The 23425-nt window shown below is 39.9% G+C and overlaps 1 protein-coding gene across 3 annotated transcripts in view; it reads right to left on the bottom strand.

The window, feature by feature from the left end:
- Positions 1 to 504: 504 nt before the first annotated feature.
- Positions 505 to 23425, bottom strand: part of gspt1l (G1 to S phase transition 1, like) — a 38266-nt gene continuing 15345 nt past the window's right edge. For all 3 annotated transcript variants that reach the window (XM_061846407.1, XM_061846410.1, XM_061846409.1), the window contains 11 exons: positions 20522 to 20555; positions 20348 to 20425; positions 19994 to 20174; positions 16438 to 16592; positions 8960 to 9100; positions 8785 to 8878; positions 5038 to 5118; positions 4736 to 4909; positions 4556 to 4645; positions 2192 to 2360; positions 505 to 1140 (listed from right to left, as the gene is read on the bottom strand). In XM_061846407.1, coding sequence (XP_061702391.1) covers positions 1088 to 1140; positions 2192 to 2360; positions 4556 to 4645; positions 4736 to 4909; positions 5038 to 5118; positions 8785 to 8878; positions 8960 to 9100; positions 16438 to 16592; positions 19994 to 20174; positions 20348 to 20425; positions 20522 to 20555 — 1250 coding nt within the window. In that variant the 3' untranslated portion in view covers positions 505 to 1087. The remainder of the gene's footprint in view (positions 1141 to 2191; positions 2361 to 4555; positions 4646 to 4735; positions 4910 to 5037; positions 5119 to 8784; positions 8879 to 8959; positions 9101 to 16437; positions 16593 to 19993; positions 20175 to 20347; positions 20426 to 20521; positions 20556 to 23425) is intronic.

Genomic DNA, 23425 nt, shown 5'->3' with positions numbered 1-23425 from the left:
TGGAGGGCAACAGTGATGTTTGACTTTCTACAACTTTCTCTCATTTCCCAACTGCCTCTTCTGGAGCTTCGCCATTCTGATCTTTAGATTCTTCTTTATCTCTCTCACCAAGGCCCTTTTTCCCTGATTCCTCAGTTTGAGTGGACGGCCAGCTCTAGGGAGGTTTCCGGTCGTTCTTTTCAATCAATATGGGGTGCTGTGTGTACTTTGAGGGGGAGAAATGATTTGTTGTGTCTTACCGGTGTCAATAAAATAGGTTGGTTATATTACTGGTTACAATGTCAAACATACTCATTCATGATGTAGATTGTTGGATTATCCTGAGTTTCACCTGTGACCCTGTACGTGAAACCTTTCTCTAAGACAACTGGTGTTGAGCATTTTCATGTACTATTGTCCTTTGAATATCTTTGAACCTTTTGGCAGTTCTGCTGTGTAACCTCTGTAGTCCAAGACAATAACAGCGTTATGAATCTACTCTTAAAAGAGAAGCATTTTTCCAAATAGTTTATCATAGTTGTTTGTTTTAATAACATTTGAGCACGCTCGAGCAGACAGCCAGAACGCCACAGGAGAAACCAAAAACTGGGTAAAAGCAAAGGGAGTCGTACACACCCAAGATAAACATTTTGGTTTGAATTGGGGAAATTCTTTCAAACTTTTTTTGCAGCACTTTTCTGTAATCACACACTCCAAGCAAAAATCTTGGTCCACATTTGTTCACAGATATATCTTCTGTCATTTGTCATTTATGAAAGCAAGAAAAACAAATGGGGAAAGAAAAAAAAAACCCACTCATGATGAACTGACCAGACAAGGGTGTGGGGAGTGGTGGAGGGCAGGCTAACCCAGAAATGGCATAGCTGAGCTCTCAATATGAGAAGGCTGACTTGAGTAGATTTCATGGATTTCATTGACTTAAAAACTGGTTCTTTTTCCATCTTTTTTTTCTCCTGAAGCTGATCTTCGACACACAGAAGGTAGGCGTCAGAGGGAGGTGCCTTTGCCGCTGACAGCATTGTGCGGGTTATGACCGAGCTCCACCTTTTCCTTCTGACCTGGATTTTTTTTTTTAGCAGCAATGTTTTCAGTCCCGCTCTGCAACCAGCTTCAGAACCTTGCCGATGGCGATGGTCTTACCTGAGACACACAAAACTTTTATCAAAATAGAGCTCCGTGCATTTTTAAAGAGCACTTCAATTGGTTGATATAGGCATCAATCGAAATTTCTTCAGCCCCATAGCATACTGTTAAAACACACACCTACAAAACAATAGTGGCATCTCTACTTATGAACGTCTCTTGGAATGAAAAATTCAGGTTACAAAACTGCTCTTTGGAAATGTATTGTCTCTAGTTACAGAGGAAAATTCAGGATTCGTAAGGCAAAAATAGGTGCTGCTCTTCGCAGCCCCCAAATTCCACCGAACGTAAACATTCTGTATTTTGGTTTGAAAGTTGAGCGATAGAACTGCTCTCCCATTGACTATCGCCAAAACATCCCATCGGCTCAATCCTTACCCATGTTGCTTTTTGTTTCCCTTCGACACTCTTGCATCACCGAATCTATTGTCACATGCTCCTGCACATTCGTAAAGGACTAAGTACAACTTTTTTGAGTTTGATCATCTTTCTTTATCATGGGCCCCAATGTACTGCTGGCCAGTGCCAGTGAGAAGGAGAGAGGTGTTTTGTCCATACAAATAAATCAAGCAATCAAGAAATATAAAAACGGCATGCGGTTGACTGACATCAAAGAATATGGATGCAACCCTTCTACTATTGGCAATTAAAGCAAGTGGAGGTCCTAAAAGCTGCGACTCCTTGCGAAGGGCTCTCTGTCATTTCAACGAGGAGGTCGTCACTGAAGGATGACATGGAGAGGCTGTTAGAGTGGCATTCTGTTCCATCCCGTCAAGCCTTTCGCGCCTCACTCACCCTTTGTTTCATTGCCCAACGCAAAAGGTAAATGAAGATCATTTTTATTATTCTTGACATGTACTTTGAATGAATATTTGGGGGGTGGGGGGCTTGGGACAGATTAGGCTATTTACATGTAAAAAGCGCTTCTACATGTGAAAAAAATCCAGTTATGAAATGCCTTCTGGAACAAATTCATTTCATAAGTAGAGGTACCACTGTATATAGGTAGAGGCCTTATTTGACTGCTTGCTGTGTGCAAGTGCTTTACCTTCATCCCGTAAGGTAAACCGTCCCATCTGAGGAAAATCTTTAAAAGTTTCGAGGCAAATGGTTCCTGCTGTGCGCAGACGTGCGATGCAGACCTGGTCTTGTTTAACAAATCTCGGCCGTGTCTTGCTCTTCTCTCCTGATTTTTTGTCTACCAGACAGATTAAGGCCTGAAGAGGTAACAGAATTACAGAACATTGTTTTTCATGGACTTACAAAGAACATTTGTTTTTAAGTCAGCACTCTTTATACCGAATTTTCTTTCACCAATTTTAATCAACAATATGAGGGTTCAGGTGAAATGACGCTGTGGCGACCCCTAATTGGACAACCTGAAAGAAAGACGACGACCTAAGTAGTGAACACAAAGGCTTGCTTTGATAGACAAATGTACTCAAAGTATCAAGCATCAATAGCCTCATCTAAATCTGCTCACCCATAACTTCAGTTTTAAAGAGAACCTGGAATGTTAAAGAGCAACCAAATGAGTCAGAGAAAAGTCTTGCAAATATGATATTCCAGAAATGCTGATGAAATCCCAGATTACAGAATTTTCAGCTCAAAGACGTGCCTACTCTTGTGGATGTCATGGAGAATTAGCAGCGATTGGACACGCTTTCACGAGTCTTTATTGGTGATGTGACTCATGATGGTAGCAGTACAATTATTTCTTATGTCTAGAAAAGCATTTTTTCTGGGAATTTACAAAATAAATACATAAATAAATAAAATGGATCCAAACTAATTAAAAGAAACTACATCATGCAACAAAGACTGACCCAAACTTACTGCCAACATGATAAAGGACTTCATCAAGAGGGAAAAAAAGTGTAAGGTCTTAGACTGGCCAAATCAATCACCGGACCCTAACACACAGTATGCATTTTTCTCTTGAAGAAACAAGAACTGAAAGACATTTTGAATGAAGATAACAGTCTGGAAAAGTCAACCTGACACAGGCTTTATGACGTTATTGCAAGTCAGGGTTATGCCACCAAATGTTCAATGTTATCCATTTTATAATGTCTGCTCCAGTAGATTGCCTCACTTGTAGGTAGCTACAAATGCAAGGTGCTCTGTTCTGAGTCAGTCACAGATCTCAGTGAAAATACCATAAAATGAAGGCTGGAATTCGGAACTTTTACCTCAGTCCTCTTTTGATTTTGAACCCAATGTCTTAACAATATGACAAAAACAAAGGAATGGACCTTGCCATTTCAATACTTTTTGAGGGGACTGTATATGTAAAATTGCAGGCACTTATCTAATTATGTATAAATAAAATCTCAAAAGTTTTTTTATTTAAAGGTGATAAAGGAAAATAAAAGTAATAAACGTAAGTTGTTTTGTCAATTTTCACTCCATTGCTTTTACTAATATTTCACATTTTTGTCCATCCTTTTGTTTCCAGTATCAGTATCGAGGTACTTTATGCAGATGCAGTATTGAAGTCAGAACTTTGGTATAGCGACACCACTATTCCACAGCAAATGAATACAGCTACCTGGAAAAGGTAGGTTGGGTAAACAACAATGTGGATAAAACCACAGCCAGTCAGTATACACTCATTCCTATTCAGGTATTCTAAACTTTAACCCTGCAGTAGCAGACAAAGCACGTCTTGAGCCTCAAGTTCAAACTTAGTTACTACTCAGTAGAGTGCTTTAGTTGATTCAGTTGTTGGAAACCTGAATACAGCCCATCAGAATTATGAGTAAGATCCTTCGAAATCAGGGGTTCCCAATGAGTCAATCGCAATTTACCAGTTGATCGGTGAGGCAGTTTCGACCAATCACTTGTCGCTTGATTCAGGTGTGGCTAATACGTTGATCGTGCGCGTCGATTGACCAATCCTGGACTCTTTTTATGTGTCACTCCGCATGTGCACATAAAGGTGTGTTCTAGTAGGTTTGCCTCCAATTTACCATCTGTCTCTTGGCTTTTCCACAGTAGTCACTGCAGTAACAATATACTTAGCACATGCACTCCCAACCGTTGGTAGATCGCGAAAGGCTGGCTTGTTGCTTGAAAAGTAGATCTGGGGGCTAAAAAGTCTAGGCTCCTCTGTTCTAAATAGATAAAATGAAACTAATTTTTGTTGCTACAATGAATTGGACTTGTGTGTGAAAATTCACTTTAGGTGCCGTTGTTTACATGGTTTTGGTCATTTTAAATTGCAAATAGGTTTTGTAACATTTTCATCTGTGCTTGTTTTGTTTGTTTAGATTTATGTAGTCAGTATTTTTGGTCATGATAACTGATCTGGGCAGATAAGAGTTTGTGGATTACGCTTACTTGGAAATCTCAAGAAGAACTGTCCACTGACTTTAGAGTTAAATATTTTCCAACCGTTTCGTTTACGTACCGTAATCTGCACCTCTTCAATGCACGTGTGAATGTGAAGGACTGCGTTATAACCAGGACATATGATGGATTTGTGTTCAATGATGACAATCTAGAAGGAAAAGAAGCACAGACAGTTTTTAAATTAATCCTACTAAGATGTACAGTTGAAATTGCATTGGGTTTGAGGTTCTAAACTGACCTGGGCATCAAAGGTGCGCCCAGAATGGCAAAGGTTCTCTGCATTACACAGGATGAAACCGGGAAGAATCTCCTCCTCTTCAATGCCCTTCAATCTCAGCTTGAGATTTTCACCGGGTCCTGCATCATCTGTTTCCACGTCATCAGACAAGAGGCTCAACACCTCAACCACATGCTGTCAGACATAATGACATTCACATTTCAGGAGAGGAGTAAACAGCCATTATAGTACTATCAAAAAAAATGACATTTGTGATGAAATGAAGCTTTTATTTGCAGAATGCAAAATGAAAACAGTCTTACCCTATTTGGCATCATAACAAGCTGCTGTGCTTTACTGATTGAGCCTGACTCAAGTTTGCCTAGAATCACAGTCCCCATGTCCTATAGGAAAGACACCATTTTGATTAAAACCATTACATCTGTTAGTAAATATCTGAAATGCAATATCTAAAATATATTAGAATCTTTAGCAGTTTCAAAAATAAATTACCTGTATAATTCATGTCCAAAATTGTGTTAACATTCAACACCACTTTTACCAGGCACAATTTTCTATCTGCTACAGTGTGGCAATGGCATCAAACAAAGACCATGGAGCAAGAGGGTCAGGGTTAAAAAAAAAAAAAAAAAGTGATTATAATTTTTCTAATTAAAAAGCAGGTGTGTAAAAGAATGCCATTGACAAGATGTAGAATAACAGTGCCTGTAAACAAAAGGTGACAGGGCTCCAACGGGCAAACAATTTGGATGCACGGGTAAACAAATTTTTTTCAACAGTGCACCCAAAAAACAAGGTTGCACTGTTGTCATCGAGCCATTCTAAATGGAAAAAAAGTCTCCGGTGATGTGTTGGTTGTGTATATACAGTGGTTTATGAACGTATTCGGTCCCCTTGAACTTTTCAACCCTGCGCCACATTTCAGGCTTCAAACAGAGATATAATTTTTTTGGTTGTCAAAAATCAACAAGTGGGACACAATCGTTAAGTTGAAAGAAATTTATTGGATATTTAAAACTTTTTTTAAACAAATAAAAACCTGAAAAGTGGGGCATTTTTCAGATCATTGAGGGAAGACATGAGGGCAGTTGGGGTTAGAGAGGAAGATGCAGAAGGTAGGCTAAGATGGAAAAAGATGACACGCTGTGGCGACCCCTAACGGGACAAGCTGAAATGAAAAGAAGAAGTAGTCTTGTTGAAAGAAATCTTCATCCCAGTCTCGGGTCTTTTGCAGACTCCAACTGGTTTTCTTCCAGAAAGGTACTGTATTTCGCTCCATTCATCTTCCCATCAATTTTAAACATCTTCCCTGTCCCTGATGAAAAAAAGCAGGCCCAAAGTATGAGTCTGCCACCACCATGTTTGACAGTAGGGATGGTGTGTTCAGGTTGATGAGCTGTGTCGCTTTTACGCCAAACATATCGTTTTGCATTGTGGCCAAAAAGATCAATTTTGGTTTCATCTCACCAGAGCACCTTCTTCCAAATGTTTGGTGTGTCTCCCAGGTGGCTTGTGGAAAACTTTAACCGAAACGTTTTATCAATATCTTTGAGAAATGGCTTTCTTCTTGCCACTCTTCCATAAAGGCCAGATTGTGGAGTGTACAACTGATTTTTATCCTATGGACAGACTCTCCCACCTCATCTGTAGATCACTGCAGTTCATCCAAAGTGATCATGGGCCTCTTGGCTGCATCTCTGATCAGTTTTCTCCTTGTTTGAGGTGAAACTTTAGAGGGACGGCCGAGTCTTGGTATATTTACAGTGGTCTGATACTCCTTCCATTTCAATATGATTGCTTGCACAGTGCTCCTTGAGATGTTTAAAGTTTGGGAACTCTTTTTGTATCCAAATCCGGCTTTAAACTTCTCCACAACAGTACCTCAGACCTTCTTGGTGTGTTCCTTGGTCTTCACGATGCTCTCTGTACTTTAAACAGAACCCTGAGACTATCACAGAGCAGGCGCATTTATACGGAGCCTTGATTACACACCGGTGGATTCTATTTATCATCATCAGTCAACATTGGATCATACAGAGATTCTTACTGAACTTCTGGAGTGAATTTGCTGCACTGAAAGTAAAGCAGCTGAATAATATTGCACGCCCCACTTTTCAGTGTTTTCTTTGTTAAAAAAAAAAAAAACGTATAAAATATCCAATAAATTTCATTTCACTTCACGATTGTTTCCTACTTGTGGTTGATTCTTGACAAATAAAAATGTTATAATTTTTACGTTTGAAGCCTGAAATGTGGCGAAAGGTTGAAAAATTCAAGGGGGGGGGGGGGGCGAATACTTTCACAAGGCACTGTAGCTTTGGTCCTTTTAAGTAAATGACAGATGCACCCTCCCCGACTTTCCCCAATACTGCAGTGAGGACAGTGGTGGCACAAGCAGCGCTGCAGACGCACAGAACTTGCACATGATAGATCATTGCACCACATAAAGGAGTGCCAATTACAGAACCCATGCACAAAGACTTGAGCGGAGAGAAGGAAAGAAGAATCAAGAGTACAACGACAGACTCACGAACAAGTGTAAGGAATACTCTAGTGAAGAATTGACAGTAGGAAAGGAAGTAAACTATGGACATGACTATTTCATTGTTCAATTCTTCAGAGTATAAAATCTGAGAGAAAAAAAATATGGCTCCACAAATAACCTAAGCAAGTGTAGGTCCATTCGTCTGACCACTGTTTTTTGTCATCCTAAATGTATTGTTACATATCTGTATCCAGTAGCTACATTTGGCAGACATGGAGAAATGATCTTCACATTTGGTGATCAGTAGATATAATGATTTAGTACATAAAATTAATATAGAAACTCTTCAAAGTTTAATTTTACCTTGCGGGAGAAGCTTTACTATCTAACAAACCTCAGCAGTTTGAGAGTACTCTGAAGCGTTGGTATTTTTTTTATTCCTGCTTTTAATTTATCGAATTGAATCTTTCTTTCCTGCCTATTTGGAATTCTTGTAACAGTTCATCATGTGTCCTCAGAATACTATTGTTAAACAGTTCTTGGAGGTGGTCAATTCCATGTTGATCAGCGAATTTAAAAAAAAAAACCTGATAACTGATCTAATCACAAAATGAAGCAATGTGTATTTAATGTGTAGGCTCAAGATGGAGCCTGCTTTTGTGGCTGCTGTCCAGTCGTTTGATTCATACATTATGCGTTGTCTCTCTCAGATGTGTCATCTGTCTCACACCCCTGCCATTTAATTACATTGGCCATGTTATTTACAGCACTATGTCAAAAAACACATGACACGGCTAAAAATAAACAAGCCTTTGATTGAAATAATGGTATACACGATGGTGACGTAAAGTAAATGTATTTTAAAAGACAATTAATGAGTCGAATGATATTAAAGCTAATCATAAAATGTTAAATATTGGCCGATGCCGATAAGGCTGATTAGATCGGTGTAGTCTAATGAAAACACTTTACAACTTAAGAAATTTAAGGAATGATTTGTCCAAAAGTCTTAATCAAGGCTCTGACACAGCACATATTAAGCACTAAAACTTTTCAGTAAAGTAGCAGTCTTGTGGAATTGTGCCTCAAATATCAAGGTTTATTAAGTTAATAATTTACTAGTCAACATTTCGCAAAAAGAGAGCCAGCTGTGTTTTTCTGGAGATAAATTCATGTTCTTCTAGATGCGTGAGGCAAAGTCGTTCGTCTACTACACGCTGGAGACATCTTGTCTTATCAAACCTAAGTACATTATAGGGAATGGCCATGCATTACGTTGGAAGAAGTTTTTGTTGTATGTTTAATTTGATAACTGCTAGTGAAAAAGAAATCAATATTTCATCTGCAAAGTTACATAGGACGCAGGGTTCAGAGTGCGCGGAAAAAGGTAGCGGCTTATAGTCCGGAAAATACAGTATGAAAGCTCTGATCTCAGAACTCTGTGCAATGCGACTTAGGTGTTCAGTGGCAGTCTGGTTCATCACACGTTGTGCAGCTGGATTCAGGGGCATGCTTCTGCATCTTGAGTTGAAAAAATATAAGTGTGAACAAAGTTGAATGTTACCTTGTATTTGTCTACAATTGGCAATCTGATGGGGCCATCACTTGATCTGTTAAAATTCGGCAAACTGTCCAGGTGTGGAATGAAAGGTAAACCTCTGCAAAAATAAATATGAACACATGGAATGGGAGGAAAAAGCAAAGAAAGACTTTATATCTGGTGACATTTAAGGACTTACGTGTACCAGGAGCACATGTCAGTGGGTTCCTTCAGGTTTGCTCCCGTTAACCCCGAACATGGCATGAAATGAATATCTTTCTTTGGGTTGAACCCCACCTTCTTCAAAAATGGCACTAGTTTCTCCTTACACTCTTCGTACCTGATCATTGAGATAAAGGAAGTCATGTAGTCAGTTGCATGGGAAAACTTAACTACCCTGGGTACTGTATTACAACGAAGCCTCAGGTTACGAACTTAATTTGTTCCGCTCATTTTTCATAAGCATTAAAGCCTCTTTACACTCTCACGTGCGGCGACTGTGCTGACATCACTGTCATACACGTTGTTTGCCTTTATACTTGACCACAACCCACACGTGCGGTTTTGAAAATCTGCTGTAGTTCTTCTCCAAGTGACAGGTATCACTACGGCTCTTATTGACTAAGAGCCACGGGGGGAGGGGGAGGTTTCTCAGCACATTTTTACTTCCCTTTCCATGAAAAGGAACGACACAACAATGGTTACTGTGGAACAAAATCTGCTTGAATAAATGGACCTCAACAACCAGATGTTTAATTATTCTGCAAAATCGATCAAGGCGACAGGATAGATGGCACGTTGAGCCATGAGGAATAGTGAGTAAGTCATCACAGCATTTAAATAAAACTGACGAATAAGAAATGAGCTCCGTTTTGACGTTTCCGCACGGAGCAAGCTACGCAGAGGTGCTGCACGAGGAAATGTGTAGGTCACCTGATGCAATGTGGGTGTAGTTGACCGCGCCTCCATAAAGAGGCCTTTATGATCTTTGATTTATTCTGTGCACTAAATCGTGACTATATTGACATGATCCCAGGGAGAAAACACATCTGTAAACACTTGGCAAATAATCAGCCCTTCAACTTACAGATAACACACAAAAATAACTGTGGGATAATGGTTCAGATTCATTTTTTATTTCATAACGCTAACACAATTTTGATATAACTTAATGTTCAATAACAATGAAATTATTGATTTTTCAAAAAAATGTATAAGGTTTTGTCTCAGGTCCCACACTAGATCATCCATGTGTTCTAAATGGAAAATGCACGCTTATATAAGCGGCTGATGTGAAGTGAAGAAACATAAGTATGTGAACAGCCTGCTACTACATTGCAAGTTCTCTCACTTTAAAATCATGGATGGGTCTGAAATATTCATTTTAGGTGCATGTCTACAGTGAGACCATCTTGAAAAAAATTGGAAATCACAATGTATGATTGTTTAAAATTATTTGTACGTTACTGGTGCAATTAAGTATTTGAACACATGACAATTTAGAAAAAAATATGGACTCCAAAGACCTGTTAGTCCGCCTTAAAAAAAAAAAAAAAAAAAAACTCCACCTTGTATTCTAAATTAGAAGCACCTATTTAAGATCCACCCCATACAATTAGTCCATACTGTCCACCCCATACAATCAGTAAGACTCCAACTACTAACGCGGCTAAGACCAAAGAGCTGTCCAAAGTCACCAGACAAAAGTGTTGGCAAGCTGCTTGGTCGAAAAAAGATCAATTGTTGAAGCAATTGTAAGAAAATGAAGGAAGCTAAACATGAGTGTCAACCTTTCTCGGAATGGCGGTCCAAGCAAGACCTCGCCTCGTGGGGAATCATTAATCCTAATAATGGTTGGGAATCACCCCAGAACTACACGGGAGGAGCTGGTCAATGACCTTAAGAAAGCCGGCACCACTGTTTCCAAGGTTACTGTGGGTAATGCACTAAGATGTCGTGGTTTAAAATCATGTATGGCATGAAAGGTTCTGCTGATTAATTCAGCACAGGTCCAGGCCCATCTTAGGTTTGCCTATGACCATATGAAAGATCCAGAGTCATGCAAAAAAGGTTGTGGGGTCAGATGAGACCAAAACAGAACTTTTTGATCTTAATTCCACTCACTGTGTTTGAAGGAAGGAAGAATGAAGAATACCGTCCCCAAAACACCATCCTTATTTGTGAAGCATAGGTGTGGAAGCATTATGCTTTGAGGGTGTTTTTTCTGCACATGGGACAGGACGACTGCTCTGTATTGAAAGGATGACAAGGGCCATATATTGCGAGATTTTGGGGAACAACAAATTTCCCTCAGAAACACAGCCAGGAGCACCAAGATGTGGCTGTGTAAGAAGCAAATCAAGGTTATGGAGTGGTCTCTCCAGACCGAAACCCAAAAGAAAACCTTTGGAGGGAGCTCAACACTGTGTTTCTCAGTGAAAGCCAAGAAACCTGGCTGATGTGGAAATCTATGTGGAGGAACAGGGCAAAATCCATGCAGTGTATCCAAACCTGGTCCAAACTCCACGATTTCTAAGTGGGAGAACTTGAAAAATCACAGAGTGCTCAAATACTTATTTCCATCACTGTATGTAATATCCCAATTTTTCTCAAATATACAGTGGGTAGAGCAGTGGTTCCCAAAGTGGGGTCCACGGATTAATAAGAGTAATAATAAAATATTTTTCTGAAAAGAACAAAGAAAAATGTTTTCTCTGTCTCGCTATGTCTCACATCCTATCTATCCTATTTTGAGCCCAGCCCAGATGAGTTATTCAGACAGCGCCACGCCCCAGCCCTACAGTGCCGGTAGCTTACATTACACTATTTCCAAAAGCTGAGGTTGGGGGTCCGGGAGCTTTTTGAAGGACTCACTGCGGGTCCGGGCCCAGGTTGACTTTGGGAACCACTGGGGTAGAGTGTTTGCAGAACCCCATAATTTCTTTTTCAACGATATGTTTGCAGCCATTTCTGAAAAATCCTCTCACCCCCAATGTACATACAGAACCCCATACAGAAAGAAAAGTTAAAATTTTTGCTCATTTATTCAAAAAGAAAAATATTTAGCCATAAGTATTTAGACCCTTTGCTGCAATTGTGTTACAGTGTTCCCTCACTACAACGCGCTTCACTTTACGCACCCTCACTACTAAAGGGAAATTTTCACTTAAGGTCCCTGTCACCTGTCCAATACAGTTTGAACATTAAAGCACAGTGGTGACAGCATCATGTGGTGTGTGTTTTTCAGCTGCAGGATCAAGGAGACTGTTTGCAATCGAACGAAGATGAAAGCAGCCCATTACAAGGATATCCTGGATAAAAAAACATCTCCAGAATCCTTATAACCTCAGACTGGGCCAAAGGTTCACCTTCAACAAAGACAATGAACCTAGTCACTAAGCTAAAATACCAAAGGAGTGGCTTCTGCATAATCCCGTGACTGTTTTTGAATGCCCCAGCCAGAGCCCTGACCTAAAGCCAATAGAGCATTTCTGGAAAGACCTGAAGATGACTGCTTACCAACATTCACCACCCAACCTGACAAAACAGGAGCGGCTCTGCAAGGATTAATGGTCGATTATCCCTAAATGCTGGTGTGAAAAGCTTGTTGCATCATTTCCAAAAACACTTGTGGCTGTATTAGCTCAAAAGTGTGCTTCAACTAAATAATGAGCAAAGGGTCTGAATATCTATGAATGAGTGATATTTCTTTTTTTTTTTTTTTAAATAAATTGCAAAAAATTGATTCCTCTTTTTTGAAAATATGGGGTGGTTGTGTACATTAATGTGAAAAAATGAATTTAAATGATTTTAGCAAAAGGCTGCAATATATGAAAAAAAAAATTAAGATAGTCTGAAAACTTTCCATAACCACTGTATTTCCAAAGGGGCAGCACGGTGCCAAACTGGTTAGCCCATCTGCCTCACAGTTCTGAGGATCAGGCTTGGAATCCTGGCTTCTCCTGAATGGAGTTTGGATGTTCTCCCTGTGACCTCATGGGCTCTCTCTGGATAATCCGGTTTCCTCCCAGACCCCAAAAACATCTGTAGTAGGTTGATCAAAGACCAAATGGCCTGTAGGTGTGAATGCAAATGATTGTTTGTGTGTGCCCTGCGATTGGCTGGCAACTAGTTCAGGGTGTATCTCGCCTCTCGCCCAAAGATGGCTGGGATCCAGTCCAGCATACCCTCAACCCTAGTGAGGATAAGGTGTCCACAAAATTGATGGATGAATTAATATATTTTCAAAGGTGCTGTTGGCATGAAAATTGCAACAAGTGTTGAAAAAAAAAAAAAAAGTTATGTTAAATAAATCCCTATGATGAAAATTTCAATTTGTTTTTTATGTAGCATTTGAATATGAAATCCGTTATGAAGGAATCATTTTCATTTTTTGATTATCGGCAAAAAATTATTGCACATTGCTGGATTCGCCGGAAAAAGGCAGAAACGAATCGGAAACAGCCGAGTAGGAACGTGACGTCAGAACCGGTGCCGAGCATGCAGGGAGATGGACATCCCTCGTGTTGGAAACAAAGACTGGTAAGCATTTGTGAAGTTCTTGTTTTGTTTAGTTAGTTCTAAACTGATAAATAGTAGTTAGTCATAAACTGATAAATAGTAGTCAAGGCTTTGCTATCCTGAATGTACAGTTAAGAAAATAAGTATTTAAACACCCTGCTATATTGCAAGCCTCTTGGCAATTTCTCCGTAGCCCTTTCCAGCCATGTGGAGTTGTATAATTTTGTCTCTGGTGTCTTTGTATAGCTCTTTGGTCTTGGCCATGTTACAAGTTTGAGTCTTACTGATTGTATGGGGTGGACAGGTGTATTTATGCAGCTAACGACACTGATGCATCTGATTCAGGATAATACATGGAGTGGAGGTGGACTTTTAAAAGGCGGACTAACAGGTCTTTGAAGGTCAGAATTCTAGCTGATAGACGGGTGTTCAAAGACTTATTTGCAGCTGTATCACACAAATAAATCATTATAAAAATCATACATTGTGATTTCTGGATTTTTCTTTTTAGATTATCTTTCTCTCACAGTGGACATGCACCTATGATGAAAATTTCAGACCCCTCCATGATTTCCAAGTGGGAGAACTTGCAACGTAGCAGGGTGTTCAAATACTTATATTTCTTCACTGGAGCTGGCGATGTAGAAGCCGACACAGCAGTCAGACCCATCTTGGAGAATATGCCTCGTGTTGTAACAATCGTCTGGCAAGCGTTGAAGTTCTTTAGTTAGTCATAAACTGGTAAATAGTAGTGGCTTCGATATTTTGAATGGATATACGAAGTTTTGGGTCTTGTTTTGAAATTATGCAAACGCCATGTATTTAGTGATTTGGTACGCGACAACCGCGGCAGCTACTTTGCATGTAAAATGCTTATTATTGCACCAAAACACATAGAAGACGATAACGTAGTCTAAATTGGTATATTTTCATAAATAAATAATAATAATATAATGCTGCTTACTTTCAGCTTGTTCCGTTAGGGATCGCCACGGTATGTCATCTCAGATGAATAAGCTCATATTTGTTTGGCATAGTTTTAATAATAATAATAATAATAAAATAAAAATAATAATAAATCATTTTAACTGATTGTTTTAGTTTACATTCACTGAGGAACTCTCGAAACGAATGGGTTTTTCTTCGGGACTAATACAAAAGACTACCATCTTATCGTTGTTCCAAAACAGCCCATCCCAGATTGTGTGACGTCACAGGTCTGCCCACGAAATGAGTCGTTTTGCAGGCAAGAGAAACCAGGTCAAAGTTTGCGGACTTTAAGTCGTAAACACATTTTTTGGGTAAAAACATCGAACCAAATATGCATTTTATGGAACAGTTGAACATATATTTTCGTCTAGATAAGATCATTTGCATTAGAAATTAGACATTCCATAAACTTTTAAATAATTATGTAGAATTTATTTCAGATGTAAGAAGAATTCCATATCCATGAACATATATAAAAAGATTGTCAATTCATCACAACTCATATTAAACTTTGCTCCTCAGTGACACGGAAAGATGCTTGTCTCTCACTTGAGGTGCATGACTTCAACATACTTCCTTGACACTGCTACTTTCTTATTAGTAGGCATGTGATTTGACTGAATGAAAAAAAGACTTAAAAATAGCCGGGCATTCGGGGGCTGCAAGCATGTTCAAAGGATGATCAATTTTAACGTGCAAATTTTATAAATTGTATTATGAGTGAAATATGTCTAGTACATCTAGAAATAAATGCTATTCTGTTTCAAAATGTACAAAATTATGATCATCATATGTTCATTATTTAGGTGCATACCTTTACACAAAAAAAATTATAAATTCCACTAACTACTAGAAGTGAAACTAAATTGAATTCAGACTTGCATCATGGCATGCAAGCGTGCTTTAATAACGTCTATATCCCATTCACTCAAAAACGTTTTAATTTCTTGTTTTTGTAAATGATTGAAACGCATAAATTCGACAATTATTAACGTCATGTTTCGTTATCAGAAAATAATATATACATTTTTACATGTAATTGCTTCTGAACTGTCACCTCGTTATTTACGACCCTGTGTGCAACTGGGCTTGGATGTTTTAGTGGATCTTGCCTCTCAATATTGGGAGTAGTGGAAGTAAACAAGGGATGAAGTCCGTAAGGTTTGTGGGCCTTAGGTTGACATCCTAATGAACCAGCTATGGAAATGTTCCTTCCTTCCAGTTGTTGACGTGTTTTTGTTGTTTCGCATGAACTTCCAATGCCTTGAAAACCTCTTGATCCATATTCAATAGTATCCTGACACCACGTGCACAATGCTTTACCAGGTTGATCGATTTTGCGAATGAAGTCGCTTAACAGAACGGTAACTTCCTTCTTTCCAACTGTATTGACGATTTCTTGTTCCATCCAATCCGATTGAAACTTATTTTTGACATTTCTATCAATTTCTTTAACTTGCGAAGGGTCTTTCCTCTCTAGCACCACCATTGTGCTCACTTGCAAATGGGTCCATTTACCTTCCTGTTCCACATTCGACCAATCAACAGACATCACATTTTCCGCCTCGCTTGCAAAAGTGGGAAAATGAACAAGTGTGGATTCTGGCATGAGTTACTGTTGGAATATTGCACAAAAACAGAAAATATATATATTCTTTTATCTATGCAATTTAAAAAGACAGAATTCCCTCTATAAACCGATAAATCAGGTCTGTATTAGCTAGGGCTTTGGTGCCAACTTACGGCATCTTGCATCATTGTTGAAAGAGAACAAAGACCACAAACGGGTGACTTCTCCAGCAAATAGTCAAGCATAGGGTCCACAGAAAAGCATACAAATACGTGAATTAATGAATACCAAAACACAAATGGCAAGGAGGTTAGTGGGGTTTCCGTCATGTATAAATTACGTAAATTAAACAGTAACTCAGAGTATCATTTGATTTAGAATACCACCTATTGACATTTTTCCTTTCTTTACCCCTGATTTACCAGATTTACTCAAAGGAAAATGTGACTCCACTGTCCAAAGGTAGAAATGAAAGACTCAATTGACAATTCTAAATTTGACTTTCAATTTATGAAATTGTTCTTGTCCTGCCAACTGTGAGACAACTTGGCCTAATTAACACTGTTCATAGTGATCAATCAGATCCATCTACCCACCTTTCTAGGCTCCAGTTGACTGTAGCGTCATCCATTTTATTCACCAAAACAATCAAGTGCTTGACACCTGCTGTTTTGGCCAACATGGCGTGCTCCCGTGTCTGTCCACCCTTTTCAAAACCTGTTTCAAATTCACCTTTTCTGGCAGAGATCACCTGGAGGACAAGCATTAGTGTAAAACAGCACGTCTAACAAGCACGCGCGCACGCGCACACACACACACACACACACACAACACACACACACACACACACACACACACACACAGTGGTACCTCGGTTTTCAAACATCTCCGTTTTTGTACAAATCGCTTTTTGAAAAAAATTACGATTATTTTTTTGCTTTGGTTTTCGAACGAAAATCGGTATTTGAATGCCCCGACCAGCTGACCCACGACGATTTGTTTTTGTGCTTTTGAACGCACCCCAGAAAAAAACCTGGAATCGACGTTAACGTGCATGACCACGCTCGACGCAGCCAGTTGACCCACACAGTCTTCTGGAAGCGGATGTGTCCGGTAGTGCCTTTTTTTCTTCTTCCAATTGAGCAATATTAACCCCTGATCATGGCTCCAAAGAAGGCAAACGGAACTGCTGGTGCTGAAAAATAGGAAAGTGGTCCGTAAAACTGTCGACTTCAAGAAGGATTTGAAAGCCGAATACGAATCTGGTGTGCATGTTTGAGCTATCGAAGAAGTATAGCATGGCGAAATCGACGATCAGCACACACTATTCTGAAACACAAGGATGCCCCCAAAGCAAGTGATGGTGCTAAAGGAGCAACAGTGTTCACCAAGCAGAGGCCACAGATCTTGGAGGAAGTCAAAAAGTTGCTTCCTATTTTCGTAAACCAGGAGCAGTTAGCTGGGGATAGTGTTGGCGAGGAAGGGAGGAGATGTCTCAAGTGTCGATATAAAAGCTATCTGCGCCAAATGGAACGGCATCCATAATTTTGTAGAACTTCATCAACCTAACAAAGCAGAATTTTACAGAGCACTGCAAAATTTCAATGACGTTGTTATGAGCCACTTCAGAAAGGTGCTCAAAACATTGCAGAAACAGTATACATTAGATTCTTTGTTAAAATGGGGTGAGTCACCCCCACCAAAGACATTTGAACAGTTGTTTTAATTGCTTTTTTCTTTTGTTCCATTAACCCTACCTCTAGTTGCAAGTATTTGTGTTTGTACGTAACGTAGTTTCTGTGCAAATAAAGAACAATTTGTTTATTTCCCCCCCTCATTATTGCTTGTTTAAAAGTTATTCTGCACTTCTGTTCATTAAAAAAAAAAAAAGTTTACAAGGCCGGGGGCCCAATCGCTACAGATATGGTATTGCACTCCCAGCCTAGCATACTCTACTGCTAAAGCATACATTTTAAGCAAGTTTCTTAAATTATTCTTAAAGTATTTAAACTATACATTAATTTCTACTATGCAGTTTATTATCAGGAAAAGCTTAAAAAAAAAAAGCTTTAAAAATATTTTTTAGGCTTGGAATGCATTATTTCATTTTCCATTCATTGTAATAAGAAAACATGCTTCAGTTTACGAACGTTTCAGTTTTCAACCAGCCTTCTGGAACAGATTGTGTTCGAGAACAGAGGCACCACTGCATAATGTATATACATATATACACACATTTCTTTACGTCTTTGCCAATTATCCTCACAATGGTTGCGGGGAGTGCTGGAGCCAATCCCAGATGTCAAAGGGCAGGAGGCGGGGTACACCCTGCACTTGTTGCCAGCCAACCAATCGCACGGCACATCGAGACAAACAGCAGCACTCACAATCACACCTGGGGGCAATTTAGAGTGTCCAATTAATGTTGCATGTTTTTGGGATGTGGGAAGCAACCGGAGTGCCCAGAGGAAACCCACACAGACACGGGAGAACATGCAAACTCCACACAGGCGGGTCTGGAATCGAACATAGGACCTCAGAACCGTGCCACCATAATGTGTGCACACATGTGTGCGTGTGTGTACAGTATATATGGCTTGAGATTTGTATGTTTACACCTTTTGGCACAGAATTGCGTCAAGTGTGCTGCATAATGTATTCATTCATATGCTGGTGCATAAAATAACTCACGGCCAGAGTGGGTAACCATAAAATGTCGTATGCCTGTACGGTGCTATCATAAATTGAGGGAGCACTTTAAAATCAGCTTTTATCTAGCTTTGTGCCTCTTATGTTTATGTGTGACTAGTAACTTTGCTTAAAAAAAAAAAAAAAAATTAAACTAGGACAGGAATAATTGAACCTACTGTGCGGTTGTTTTTACCACCAGGCTACACTTCCATCACCAAAAAATGTAGATTCGTATAGGTTAGTCAAGTGTCGAATATGTTATGCCCATGTCAAATAAAATAACACAACTTAACGGAACAGTCTTTGTTTTGGGAGGTTGGGGGCAGTTTGTGTAACAGTGACTCACATTCTGCAGAAATCAATTATGACATGAAGTATTAACCTGATACAGGGAGTCCTCTGATTACAACGTCCTTGACCTGCGACATTTTAACTTTACGGCACCAGAGTCTCATCTGCCATTTTGTCCCCAACACCATCGTATTACTGCTTAGTTAATGCTTATGGCTTATCTGTTTGTGCGTCGGGAGTATATATATGCCTTTTTCCTCCACCTTTTTACACATTATGGGCCAAAAGAAGACTGCATTTTATTTAGCAATGCTGGCCCAAACGAAAGAAAAGCAATTACCATGGAAACAAAGCTTATCATAAAATGATGGGAAAAAGGAAAAACACCAACGAACATTGGGAAAGACTTTGGCTTCAGTTGGTCGACTGTGGCAATTATTATAAAGTACAAAGCCCATATTTTAGCGCATGTGAAGGGTTTCACCCCGACGAGGGATACAACCATCATGAAGCAACTTTTTTTGTGAAGACAAAAAAATGAAGGAACATTCTTCGATCGTTGCAGAGATGGAAAGATTAAATACTTTATAGGTCGAGGATCAGAATCAGCGCAGGCTTAATATCAGCCTAATGTTCATTAAGGGAAAAGGCACGGTGTATTTTCCTAACTCTGAAAGAGCAGAAAGGCAAGGACATTGAGAATGAATTTGCCGCAAGCAAGGGCTCCCTGCACACGATTCCTTAGCAATAGCTAACAGTAACTCATTTATTAATTTTATTTTAATGTATGTTTTTTTAAATGTAGCCACACCTGCCCATTTTCTGAGCCACTTATCCTCACGAGGGTTGCAAGAGTGCTGGACCCAATCCCAGCTTTCATCGTAAATTTTGACTTTAACGGTCAAATCTGACTTAAGCGGAAATTCAGGTTATTTCACCAGCGTAGGAACTGATCTCGGTAGAGCAAGGAGTCCCTGTACATAGCTCCAGACAGATATGATGAGCGAGGACTCCCTGTACATAGCTCCAGACAGATATGATGTGCAAAGATACAAGTTTGAAGAATTATTGCAATTTCCTCAATCCCTTAAATCTGACACGCATGGTATGCTTACACTACTTTGTCTGACCACGAGAGGCCAATTTTGATCGGTCTTTTCCTCTACCCACCAGCACAGCCAGGTCAGCTTGTGATGCACCTCCAATCATGTTCGGCACAAAGCTCTTGTGGCCTGGGGCATCTAAGATGGTAAAATGCTTTTTGTCTGTTTCAAAGTATGCTCGGCCAACTTCTACTGTCTTGCCTTTGTCCCGCTCTTCTTGATTGGTGTCCAAGGCCCAAGACAGATACCTGGAGAGAATCGAGATGTTATAATCTCATATTTTGCAAGGAAGAGAAGGCGTATATATATGCATTTGAAAATACATGGACTTTGAAATCCATTTTAATTTTAATTTCCAATTGTTCAGAAGTGAGCATATTTCCATTTTCAAGTTTGATATAACTGAACAACATTCACTCACCAGGTTTCTCGGTTCTTCTCCTTTGCTTCCCTTTCATACTTCTCCAAGGTTCTCTTATCTACCATGCCTGTAAGATACCTAATGGTGAGCCAGGGAACAAAAAAAAAATATGAGACGAGAAAAATTTTCAACCAGTTAGATGAAGTGTACCAAAATAAAACCAGTCCAACTTACATGATTTGTCCCCCAATAGTGGACTTCCCAGCATCTAAAGAAGACAGAAGAGTTATAGGTTTAGACCAGGGGTGCTCAATGTGTCAAGGTAGTTTCAGTTGATCAGGACGACGTGCAGAGAAGAAGAAAAAAGAAAAAAAAAGACATCAGCCGTGTCTTTTTTTTTTTTTAACTTCAGCTCACTGCGCAGGTGCAAACGACGACAGTACAGGAAAACACACTGTCATTGAGTTCCCCCCTATTTTAAGCTCTCGCCAAAGAAATCTTAAACATGAGTATGGATGCTGCAGTAAAGAAGACAAAAAGGTATCACTTTCATATGGAATGTGAGGGGAACTTTTTTTTTTTTTTTCACAATGTCATTTTTGAAGTGCGTTTGCCTCATCTCCCAGTGTAGTGAAATGTGGAACAGCATCTTCGAACTGTTCATGGACAATACGACAGACATTCAACCGAAAAGCAAGCCGGCGGCCAGTCGACAATGGCTCATCTCCGCCGCGGAAGTGGAGCGGACAGGAGGCGGTGTGGCAGTGATCGCATATTATCTAAATATGGCTAGATGACGCGCTCTCCGCTCATATTTATTTTGCCATATAAACATTGGAGTGAATAATGTTGTATTTTTCATTACAATATCTATTTTAGAACGTTTATAGGGATGACACTTGACCTTTAAAATAAAAGTTTTGCATTTTTGTAGTAGGTAGCTCTTTGTGTCTGGGTCATTCTATTTCATCATTTGTCATTCTTAAAAAAAAAAATAATAAAAAAAATAAATAAATAAAAGCTCTTGATCGCGAGAGCCTGGATGCTTGAGAAGTATATCTTGGTTAAAAAAAAAAAAAAAAAAAAAAAAAAAAAAAAAGTCTGGGCACCACACTTGAATGACTTGAATTCAACATAAATTGACAAAAGGACCCTCATCAATCCAAATAGTCGTAATTAAGTGTTGCCATCACTTCCGTGGATGGCTACAGTTTATTAAAATCAAGAAACTTGGCATGCAGACTGTTTTTTTACAAACATTTGTAAAAGAATGGGTCGCTTTCAGGAGCCCAGTGAATTCCAACATGGAAGTGTAATCAGGATGCCACCTGTGGAACAAGTCAAGATGGGAAATTCACTCACTCCTAAATATTACAGTCGACTGTCTGTTGTATTATAAGAATGTGGAAGAGTTTGGGAACAACAGCAACTAAGCGGCAAAGTATGATGCCATGTAAACTGATGGAGTGGGTATAGCAGATGCTGAGGCACACAGTGTGAAACGGTCGCCAACTTTCTGCCAAGTCAATAACTACAGACCTCCAAACTTCACACGACCTTCAGATTTGTTCAAGAATAGCACGCAGAGAGCTTCATGGAATGTGTTTTCATGGCCGATTAGGAACATACTGGGTTGGAAACCATGATGGCGGAAATTGACAGGAGTGGGAACCATTACAGGAGTTAACACCATGTTCCCGTTTTATTTTATTTTTAATCAAATCGTTTGAACATGGCTGCATGGTGGCACAGCTGTAAAGCGTTGGCCTCATAGTTCTGGGGACTCTGGTTCCAAACCTGGCCCACCTGTTTGGAGTGTACATCTTCTCCCCGTGGCTCCATGGTTTTTCTCCGGGCACTCCGGTTTCCTCCAAAAACATGTATTAATTGGACACTCTAAATTGCCCCTAGGTGTGACTGTGAGTGCCATTGTCTGTCTGCATGTGCCCTGCGATTGGCTGGCAACCAGTTCAGGGTGTGATCACTCTGGGGATTGAGTGTATTTATCAAGGTTGATTAAGCAAAGCAGTGCGAATTTTATATGGAGGACGAAAAAAAAAAAAGAAAAAGATTTTCTCTTGTCTTTTAATTCTGATTGGCCAGAATGTTTTTTTTTTTTTTTTTTTTTAATGTCAGGGATTTGCTATGATTTTTCTTATTCAAGATTGGGAGTGAGTGGAAGGGAGCGGGATTTTTTTTCCCCCTACAAACACACTTGAGGTTGGGAAAGAGCGGGATTAACATCGGTGCGATTGGGTGGGAGTGTGAGTCAATATCCACTCCCATTGTGAGCCTCTAGCCTAGAGCACTGGAGACTCACTCATTTTCTGGAGTGACAAATCATGCCTCTCCATCTGGCAATCTGATTTCGTCTAACTTTTCTTGACGAAGTGAATAATTTGGATGATTGGGGTGGAATTATGGTGAGGAAAAAAGGACAGCCTTATCAGAGTACAAATCTCACCGGAAACGAGTCCAATTACTGCAGTCAATGCAGACTAAACTCTGACACCAGTCGGACAAGGACCAGACAGCCCGTAATTTCAGTACCCCAAACTCCCCGGAACATGAGCAAAGTTCTTTCGGAGGTGGGAGCTGAAACTCCTTTTGACAGGGAATTCTCCAGGACATTCCCAGCAGACCCTCACAAAACATTCGGACCTGCCAAGTCAGACTGGCATCTTCCCCCTCCATGAGAGCCAACTCACCAGGTGGTGATCAATTGACAGCTCCGCCTTTCATTGCACCTGAGTGTCCAAGACATGGGGTCGCAAGTCCAATGAGAAAACCACAAAGTTGATAATCGAACTCTGTCCTAGGGTGTCGTGGTGTCATGTGGCCATGTGGACACCCTTGCTTGAACATGCTGTTTGTTATGGGCAATCCATGATCAGCACAGAAGTCCAATAACAGAACACTGCTAAGGTTCTGATCGAAGGGGGGGGCATTCTTCCCAATCAGGTGCTTCTTGGTCTCACTGTCATTGCCCATGTGAGCACATAAGTCCCCCAGCTGAACAATGGAGTCCCCAGTGGGAGTGCTCTCTAGCACTCCCTCTGAGGACTCCAAAAAGGCTGGGCATTCTGAACTGTTGTTTCACCCATAGGCAGAAACAACACTCAGGACCCATACCCCCAC

The sequence above is a fragment of the Syngnathoides biaculeatus genome, chromosome 16, assembly GCF_019802595.1.
Source record: "Syngnathoides biaculeatus isolate LvHL_M chromosome 16, ASM1980259v1, whole genome shotgun sequence".
NCBI lineage: Eukaryota > Metazoa > Chordata > Actinopteri > Syngnathiformes > Syngnathidae > Syngnathoides > Syngnathoides biaculeatus.
The sequence above is the reverse complement of the archived record's forward strand: the minus strand, read 5'-3'. Positions and strand labels throughout refer to the sequence as shown.